This window comes from Ipomoea nil, unplaced genomic scaffold (assembly GCF_001879475.1).
Source record: "Ipomoea nil cultivar Tokyo-kokei standard unplaced genomic scaffold, Asagao_1.1 scaffold2647, whole genome shotgun sequence".
Lineage (NCBI taxonomy): Eukaryota > Viridiplantae > Streptophyta > Magnoliopsida > Solanales > Convolvulaceae > Ipomoea > Ipomoea nil.
In genome coordinates, this window is record NW_017619075.1 from 57,075 (window position 1) to 67,850 (window position 10,776).

Genomic DNA, 10,776 nt, shown 5'->3' on the forward strand with positions numbered 1-10,776 from the left:
AAAACAAATGAAAATCAAATGAGAACTAAACATTGGTATTAATATTGCAAATGGCAACTAAATTACTAGATGGAAAAAAGAAATGGCAACTAAATTGCTAGATGGAAAAAAGGAAGTCACCTATTAGATTCGAACTGTTGACCTTTCATTTTCATTTTTTGATATAATATAAGTATAAAGACCTTACCATCTAAACTAAACTAAACTAAACTTTATTAAAATCTTGATATATTTAATATATATCCAATTTATAGGGGGTAGGGCAGTGGGGGCAGCTGTCCCCACTGCCCCCATTGTGGCTCCGCCACTGCAACCTTCCAAATGAAAATCTAACCCGCGTACCATTAGACCACATAGTCTTGGTACGTCACAAATTATATTAGTGTTAAATAAATTATAATTATATTTCAAATTATTACATTTACAATAATAAATAGAAATGTATATATCATTCAATCAATTTAAATTTCTATTTCAAACTAGCACATTTACAATAATATATATATATATATATAGGAAGATGTTCAGGTGAGAACGAGTTGTCCAGGAGAGAACTAAGAACCACTCACAGTCGTGTCCACGTTTCCAAATCTAACGGATCAGAAACACTGATTTTTTTTAAACGTGGTGCCATTTTCGTAAATAATTGAACATTGAAGTGCAAGTAACAGTTTTATATAGTGAAAGTAAAATGTATTAAAAATGCAAATACAATGTACTCCGTATTAATAGTACAACAAATAATGTACGCTGAGCATCAATATTAAATACACCTAACGTTATCATTATTAGTTGTACCAAACGTTATTATTTTTTGGTTGCCCATGATATTCCTCCAGCCGATAGCCAGAAGATTAATTCCCCGTCCATACGGTCAGCGCACTAAGCGGTAGGGGACTGGCCAAATGGTTTGCTCCATTCACATAGGTGGGGATCGAAACATTATCATTAAGTGCACCAATGTGAAAGATGTTATCATTAGGTGCACTAATATTAAAAAGGTAAATTACTTGCACTATGAAGTGAAAATGGTTGCACTTTGAAGTGATTTTACTTGCATACTTGCACCAGTTATTTACTAAAATTCCACCAAGTTTTTTTTTTTTTTTTTTTAAATTACATCTGATCTATTAAATCTGACATGTGGACAGTTGCGATTGATTCTTAATTCTTTCTTGGGCATTCATTATCGCATATATATATATATATATATATATATATATATATATATATATATATATATATAGGGTTGAGTTCACATGAGGACACTAAAATATAGAGGACTATGACGACAAATCCTAGCCATTAAAATTAATAGATTACACGGTTGTGATACGACCTAAAATATGTTGTGGTTTCGACTAGAAATAACAAGGGAGGGCAAAGAATACATTTGAGAGGAATTTGAATTTTGGAAGGATTGTAATTAACAAACTTAGCATTTTAGAAGGAGTATATTCACGGTAAAAAAATTGTAGGCCAAATCAGAATGTAATTCACGACAAAGGAAATCTATGAACGACAACTAGATGAGCGCTTCTTACACCACCATGGACGATGACTAGAAGAGAGGGTCTGACACCACCACGGAGGACGACCACTGGAGAGGTTTAATTTTGACACCGAAATGGACAACAACCACTAGAGAGCTGCTGACACCGACATGGATGACGGTAAGTTACTCAACTATGTGCATCTAAATGTTTAGGGGAAGTGCATTAGGGTAGAGAATAGGGTTTGCAAAATATCGTAAAGTGCACGTACGTACGGTTTTCATTTGGCGTAAATCACGTACATATGTTTGTGGTTTAGGATGTCGTGTGCCAAACTTATAAAAATTGTGTGCCATGCATGAGGATGGCTGGCGTGTGCATCATTGTAGTATGTCGGAGACCAAAGTTTACAAAACATGACATACAAAACTAAGCGAAAACTATGTGCGTCTAATTTTTATGGGAAGTTCATTAGGTTGAGGATAGGGTTTGCGACAAATCTTCTTAGAATTACAGTCGTTGAGGGGGTGAAAGTTCATCTCGTTGAGTGCACGTACATAGGATGGTATCTTAGGATGTAGTATGTCATACTGTTGAAATTAGTATTGGCATTGGAAATTTTTAAAAACAGTTCATTTTGAGTATGATGAAATATGTGAGTGGTTCAACTTAAAATGGCAATTTAATTTCAATAAAAATGCCAAAAAATGAGTCATTTTCAATGACAATGTATTTAATAAATTTTAGTGTTTTTCATGAGTTTAGCATATATTTGGCATTTGTGTGATGGAAAGGGAGAGCTTTATGTGGAATTATTATTGTCATTTGCAATTTCGGTAAACATTTCATTTTGAATATGATGACATCTGTTAGTGGTTGAATTAAAAATATAATGGCAGAATGAGACATTTTCAATAATGACAGTGTGTGCAATAATTTACCAAACTCACATTCTTACTGAATTCATTTTGTGTTGTACACTAAATCAGGTGAACAGGTCAATTACAAAGCAGAGTGCAGTGTGGAAACATCTATGGGAAAAACAAATGAATTTATTCCCAGATTGTGATGATACAATAAAGTCTGACCGCAACCAACGTTTTGAAACAGTAGATTAAGGAGTTGATTATTACAAACGGTATGTAGCGGGAATGGGTAATAGAGTTTTCAAATTATGTAATTCTCCACTACGATAAAAAGAACTATGTGATTCCAAAATCCAATGACATTCTGCCGTGAATAAATAACTGCATGAAACTGCTTTCATTATTTATGGTACCAACTACAAAGTGCATATGGAATATAGTTGTCAAACCGAACTCACTGTGCACACAACGTGCAAAAGGAGTGCACAAAAAAATAGACTACACAGGCACACAATACACATTCGGTGTGTGGACATGCCAAACTAGTATGGAACTACACTTAGGAAATTAGCACACAGCATAAAAAAAAAGACTCTACATTAAATAAACAAACAACACACACAACCTGAACAAAAAAAAAAAATGGCACAAAGAAGGAACTCCAAGTACCGACATCCTATAACACAAAAGCACAGTAATAGCATACCATGTACGCATGAAATACTGGATAGAAGCTAAGGCACACAACATGCGTAGTAGTGCACACAAACTACACTAAACGGGAACACAATATACAGTAAACGTAATGATTCTGGCACACAACATAAAATATGATCGAAGATAAATTAACAAACAACGCACACGTGCTGAAGATAAAAAAATGCACAAAAGAAAAGACACCATGAGCACACAGCTTATAACAAACTAGCACACAAATAATATAACTTTTGCACACGAATGACTGTAGTGAATACATTTAATGGATGAAAATAAAGATATTAAATTATCAAAAGCTCAACATCTAAACAATGTTAAAGGATGTATTCCATAATTGGCCATCAAAACGTATACAAAAACAAGGCATGGCCAACATACTAAGTTCAAAACACCCAAAAAAAAAAAAAAAAAAAGACAAAACTAACAATGAGTTCAATCTAACAAATCAATCTTTGGGGGTATAGAAAGGGCTCGAAAGATATATCAACGCACATGCCACATTGCTCGAAAGATCATGAATATCCTTCCTTTGCTGTGCAGTAAGGTCTTCCAAGGCCTCTACCAATACTAAGGGAGGCACCCTAATTCTGGCACTTGGAATCCGCACTGTCAGTCTCTTGAGGCACCCTAAAATGTCAATTTTAACCCGACTAAAAATGGAGAATTTTTTTTTTCGGTGAAATTTTGACGGAAAAGTGGCCGGAAGGACCATTTTTGCAAAAAAAATCAATAGTCGTGGACTAAAATTGCAAGGTTCAAAAGTCATGGATCAATTCTGCCAGTGCCACTATAGTCGTGGGACCAAAAGTGCAAAAAACTCCAATAATAAATACAAATGTTAAATTACTGTACTACCCCCTAAAATAAAATAAAATAAAATAATAGAACGGGTGAGCTTAAAGCACCTAATTTAAAAATATAATCTCCCTTAATCTACACCATCCATTATTACAATCCAATGCATCATATTTGTCTTTCATAGTCCTCTATAATATACTTGTCTTCATTTGAATACATGTCTATATATATATGTGTGTGTGTGTGTGTGTGTGTGGCCACACAACACACACATATGTATTACTTTGTATATAATGTATATAATTTTAGAACCATTCTTGTCATTAATTTGTATGTCATGCTTATGAAATGCATAATTAGATAACATGTTTAATTGTAAAATATTGAACACTACTTTAAGTTGGAGATGAATATATATGCGTTCTGTATTTAAATATTTTTTTAATTTTTAATTTTTAATTTTTTTTATAACTTATAAACAGGGTGGATTCCCGTCCCCAAATAATCTCCGTAATTGGGGATGGGGATGGGGGAATTTTTTCCTTCTCCGGCGGGAAATGCGGAAGAAAGTCCAGGGCGGGGATGAGGTATGTCCCACTCCCCCACCCTGCCCCGTTGACATCTCTATGAGAGAGGTAAATGATGTCATTTATTTAAAATAATAAAGATAAAGATAAAAAAAAGTTAAGAAACTACTAACTTATTTTTGAAAAGCTACTCAAGATAGCGTTTTAAAATAAACTTTTATTTTAAGCTATTAACTTATTTTAGAAACATTATCAAACAGAGCTTATAGCTTATTAATTGCTTAAAATAAGCTATAAGCTAAGCTCTGCCAAACACACCCTACGAGCTAAATAGTCCTTTTTTCCCTTTGATTTTCAGTGATGCTTCCAGGTCGGTGCTGAGGAATGACGACTAATGTCGTAACATGTGTATATATACAATTATCATTCAATTTGAAACTATTAAAAGTTTTCTTATCATGGGGACAACTTTACCTCAAATCGATCACCTCTGATCTTAGTCACCTTCCTTGCTCACCTTTGTACTTACGGGGTTGTGCATTATTATAAAAGTGATGTAGAAAAGTGATGTATTAAAGTGAGGTACATATATAGAGTTTATAGATAAGTCTATCTTTAGTATTTTTTATTAAATTTTAGGAAAATGGCACCTTCCGCCTTGAATTATATGTTTATAGTACATTTTTTTGAATTATTCATTTAAGCATATTAGTCCCCTCAATTATTCTAAAAGTGATGGTTTTTCCTTCCTGATATATTATATTGACATTTCTACCTTTAAAGTAAACATTTTATTTATTTTTCTTCTCCAACAAATTATTGCTTATACGTAGGGATGACCACAGTTCGATTCGAACTTAATCAGGCACTATAACAATCGAATTGAAAGTTTCCGGTTATGATTCAGATTCGGAACCAATATTTGAATTTCAGTTTATTAAAATCATGAATCGAAAAAACTAGACCCTGAACCGTGAACCGGCAGTTCGAACTGGAACAACTACTAGCATTAATTTAAAATTAGAATTATAATATTTACAAATAGTGTATGTTCTTTTTTTACATCTTTTCTGATTCTCACATATAAGTATATATGACCGCGATTTTGTTTTAATTTTGAACTGCCGATTCACAGTTCCGGATCCAATTTGAACTGTTCAAACTTTATTTTAAAATTTCATTTTTTATTTTCAAAATATTCTAAATTCAACAATAAATGTATTTTATTTTTCTCAGTTCAGAACATGAACCAATCGTTCCGATTCGCAATTTTAATAAACTCTAAATATCTGGTTTCGATTCTAAATTGTAATCAGAATATTTCGGTTTAGTTGTTATAGTGTCTGTTCGGTTTGAACCAAATCGTGGTCATAATTTGTTGGAGAGGAAAAGTAAATGATTATTTATTTTAAGAGTAAATATGTCCATATTTGAGGGGGGAAAACTGCCACTCGAATAATTTAGGGGAAAAAAGTACTATAAGTATATAACTCCGGGGAAAAAGTGTTATTTTTCCTTAAATTTTTAAATAAAAATTTAATAAATATATATTACTCCATTTATCCATTTTACCTATCATGTTTATTATTTATTGGTCAAACAAACTCTTTCTTCTTTACTTATTTTATCTAATTATTTTTAAATTTACTTTTTTGTGTCTTATAGTACTTTTAAGGTAGTTTCTAAATATATAAATTTTATATAATAATACTAAACTTAATATTATGAATAATAAAATTAAAATAACTTCAGTTAAATCTCGTTAATCGAACAAGACACGTAATATGAAACTAAGAGAGTACTAAATAAAATATTTTTATGAAAGTAAATACATACTAAAAATTAAAAAACACACACACACACACACACACACACACACACACACACACATATATATATATATATATATATATATATATATATATATTAACTAGTTTTTTACGCGCCTTGCGCGATTGGGATAATGCTCAATTTTTTTTTTTAAATAAGTACTTTAAAGTATATCAAGACAAGATTATATTGGAATGGTTCATGCATAGATAATTGAATGTTAAATTTGCATATTTAAATAGGCAATTCTAAGATTATAAATGCAAGATAATATAGTCAAGATTGATTATAATTGTCCATAAAATAATTGTATAGGTACGGTTGAAACCAAATACGGGACATAAGGGAGAGCAAATAAAAATTAGTGCATAAAATATTACATACATACTAATACTGAAGAGCTAATTGCTGATTGCCAAACAAGGACATTGCGAGATAGTTTCCTACTTCAATTTGTTGTGTGATACTGTGATTTGAATACTCTTGTTGTCAATAAATCCCCCAAGTAGTTAATATGATTGACTTAATTATATTTTTTTTATTTTTTATTTTTTTAAAACAATTATTATTATTATTATTATTATTATTATTATTATTATTATTATTATTATTATTATTATTATTATTATTATTATTATTATTATTATTATTATTATAACCTTACCTCATTTTACATGTTAATCTAAACAACTAATTTTTTTAAATATATTTTTACCAACCATTGATATAATTCGCTAATATAATCCACTAGCGTTAACCGCTAACTGCTCATTGTCAAACAAGGACATTGCGAGGTAGTTTTCACTTCAATTTGTTGTGTGATTTGAATACTCTCTTTGTCAACATATCCATCAAAGTAGTTAATATGATTGACTTTATTAATTATATTTTTTTATTTTTTCACGGTATTAATAAAATACTTGGTAAATAAATATATAACATTATTTTGTATTATAACTTTGATCTTTAATTAAAAAATAGTGCACAAAAAGATAGTAGATATATATATATATATATATATATATATATATATATATATATATATATATATATATATATATAACAAATGATAATAGGAGCTTTCCTGAAGACTTTGAATAAAAATAAGACGAGTGAATTAAAACGCGTTGTGAGCCAAATAGTGATAGACTTTGAATAAATCTCATCGGTGCACATTATTTTTGTTATCATTTTCAGTGATGCTTCCAGGAAAATAATGCAACCTAATCGGTGTTGACGACTAATGTCGTAGCATGTGTATATATACAATTATCGTTCAAGCTAAAACCAACTAATAAACATATATTTTCCCTTTTGATATGAAACTATTAAAAGATTTCTAATCATGGGGACATCTTTACCTCAAATCAATCACTTCCTGGTCACCTTCCTCATCTTTGTAGTTACTGGGTTGTGCATTTGTAGTGGAAGCAACAGTACTGGGATTTGCAAGGAAGAGGAGAAACAGGCGCTATTGTGCTTCAAGGAGGAGTCAAAAATTCTAAGGAATTGGGTTGATAGAGCTGATTGTTGCACTGAATGGGAAGGAGTTGTGTGTGATAATGTAACCGGTCATGTCACTGAACTCCATCTATTAACTAACGATAATCTTCTAAGAGGTAAACTTAGTTCTTGTTTGCTTGAAGTGAAACAATTACGTTACCTCGATCTTAGTGGTCTCAATTTCAGTGAGTCTCACATCCCGAATTTCATAGGATCTTTCGTAAATTTGCAATATATTGATCTATCTTCCACAAGATTTGAAGGAATCATCCCCCATCAACTTGGAAACCTTTCACATTTGCATACTTTACGTTTGGGAGCGGATAATGCTCTCAAAGCTGACAACCTTGATTGGTTATCCAATCTCTCAAATTTAAAAGTATTGGACTTATCTTATGTTAATCTTAGTATGGTACATAATTGGGCAGAGGTGATTAATATGCTTCCTTCCTTGCGTGAGCTTTATTTAAATGATTGTGATATTTCAAAATCATCACATCCACTTGGCCATAACAAATCGTCACTTCAAGTCCTTGAACTTGCATATAATAAATTCAACAGTGTCATTTTTAGATGGATATTCAACCTTGATAGCCTTAGAACTCTTGACATCTCTGCAAATCAATTCCATGGCCATCTTCCCAATAGTCTTTTGAATTTGACATCCCTTAGAACTCTTCAGATCTTTGAAAATCAATTCCATGGCCATCTTCCCAATAGTCTTTGGAACTTGACTTCTTTTTCAGACCTTGATCTCTCTGAAAATATGTTCACGGGGGAGATACCAAAGCCGATTGGAAAACTCAACAAGCTACAAAGCGTTTATCTTTATAACAACAAGTTATATGGACCACTTCCAGAGAATTTAGGATATTCATTTCCAATGTTAGAAAATCTTAACATTATGGGTAACATGTTAGAAGGCATAGTGACGGAAAATCATTTTGTTAATCTCGCTATGTTGAGGTATTTACAAGCATCTGGAAATAGATTAACGTTGAATGTTAGTCTGAATTGGATACCTCCGTTCCAACTTTTTGTGCTTTATCTAAGTGGTTGGAAGTTGGGTCCTCAATTTCCTACTTGGTTACAATATCAACATACAATTGTCGAGTTGGACATATCTAATGCTGGAATACAGAGTGAGGTTCCAAGTTGGTTTTGGAGATCTTTTGAATTTGAGTTCCTTAATCTTTCACACAACCAGTTGCGAGGCGAAATTCAAAGTATCTCAGTAGTAAAAAAATTGTTTTTTTTTGCACTTGTATACTTGGGCTCTAACCAATTTAGTGGTCCTGTACCTCGTATCTCTAGCAATACAACGGAGTTAGACTTATCAAATAATTCATTTTTAGAAGATGTCTCTAACTTCTTATGTCATGCTCAAAATGTGCCATATGAGCTTAAAATACTTCATTTGGGAGGAAACCGATTATTTGGAGAAATTCCTAATTGTTGGATGCACTGGCCAAAGTTAGAAGTCATAAATATGGGAAATAACCAACTGATTGGAAGCATCCCAAATTCCATTGGGCTTTTGGATAAGTTGAAATCTTTGGATATGCACAACAACATGCTTTTTGGCCCTATCCCTCCATCATTGCAAAATTGCACCCTTTTGTTGAAAATTGATTTGGCTGAAAATGGATTCACAGGAAAGATTCCAAGATGGGTGGGGACTAGACTTTTAGATTTGACAATTTTTAGACTCCGATCAAATAAATTTTATGGTGAATTGCCTCCAGAATTTTGACATCTTAAATCACTTCGCATTTTAGATCTTTCCAATAACAACCTCTCTGGTGTGATTCCTTGGTGTCTTAAAAATCTCACTGCAATGATCAATGAAGAGGCGATTCAAGATGGAGAATTTGAAATGGGTTATTCATCTTATGATGGGGCATATGGTGAAAGTGCTATAGTGACGACCAAATGGCTAGAGTATGAGTATTACACAATCATTCTATTGTTGTTTGTTGGCATGGATCTTTCAAGTAACAATTTTTCTGGGGACATTCCTATTGAATTGGCCAATCTTGTGAGATTAAGATCCTTAAACTTATCAAGAAACAACTTGACAGGAAATATCCCCATGGAAATGGGAAACATGAGATTCTTAGAATCTCTTGATCTTTCAAGAAATCAACTTTCAGGAAAAATTCCCCCTAGCTTCTCAAGTTTGAACACTCTAGAAGTTTTGGACGAGTCATATAACAATCTATCTGGGAAGATACCTTCAGGTACTCAACTTCAAGGTTTTAATGCTTCATGCTACATTGGTAACAACCTGTGTGGCCCTCCGCTCTTACAAAGCTGTAGTGTTGATGATGGCAAAATTCCAAAAAATGAAAATAAAGGAGATGATAGTTCTGAAGTAGTGGATTGGTTTTATGTTAGCATGGCTATAGGATTTGCAGTGAGCTTTTGGGCGTTCTGTGGTTCTTTGCTTCTTGTGAGACCTTGGAGGATTGTTTATTTTCAATTTTTAGATGACAAGTTGAAGTCTTTTTTAGTATGGGCACATGCTCTGAGGGTATAATGTTTCTGGTGTTCTCTACTGTTAGGAAACTATGCATATTAAGATTTATGATTTAGTGTATCTTCTCGCTAGTCCCTTGTAATTTATCATGTAACACTCATTGTCATAATTATGTAACATAGTGTAACTGTAAACCTATCGTTTATCTATGTTGTGCAAATCTTTTGTAATACTACAATGAGTTTACATATTTTTCAGCCAATTACGCATTCATTTTAATTACTACTACAATAAGGCTTTTACCAAGCATTAGGCCGCCTGACAATTATCGACACGAAACCAAACACAAAATTAACGCGTTAGTGACTGATTGATCCGTAAAGAATCCATTATGTTTCGTGTCTTAACAATCTATTCAACATATTAAGAACCCGTTTAACCCGTTAATGTTATTGTGTTAACCTATTTACACAAACTTATTTATAACTCGCTAAAAAACATTGTTATTTGGATATTTTATCATTTTATGAATTGAATATTCTTTGAGTTTGTTTGAGGGATTG

The 10,776-nt window shown here is 32.3% G+C and overlaps 1 protein-coding gene across 1 annotated transcript; it reads left to right on the top strand.

Moving 5' to 3' along the window:
• The first annotated feature begins 7,576 nt into the window (after positions 1-7,576).
• Positions 7,577-10,273, top strand: LOC109154362 (probable leucine-rich repeat receptor-like protein kinase At1g35710). The gene is made up of 2 exons (XM_019302173.1): positions 7,577-8,888; positions 9,513-10,273. The coding sequence occupies exons 1-2, from the start codon at positions 7,577-7,579 to the stop codon at positions 10,271-10,273; spliced, it is 2,073 nt and encodes a 690-aa protein (XP_019157718.1).
• The last annotated feature ends 503 nt before the right edge of the window (positions 10,274-10,776 follow it).

Coding starts and splice junctions, on each gene's coding strand:
- LOC109154362 (XM_019302173.1), top strand. CDS start 7,577: ATGGGGACATCTTTACCTCAAATCAATCACTTCCTGGTCACCTTCCTC. Junction 8,889..9,512: donor AATACAGAGTGAGGTTCCAA/GTTGGTTTTGGA, acceptor TTCGCATTTTAG/ATCTTTCCAATAACAACCTC.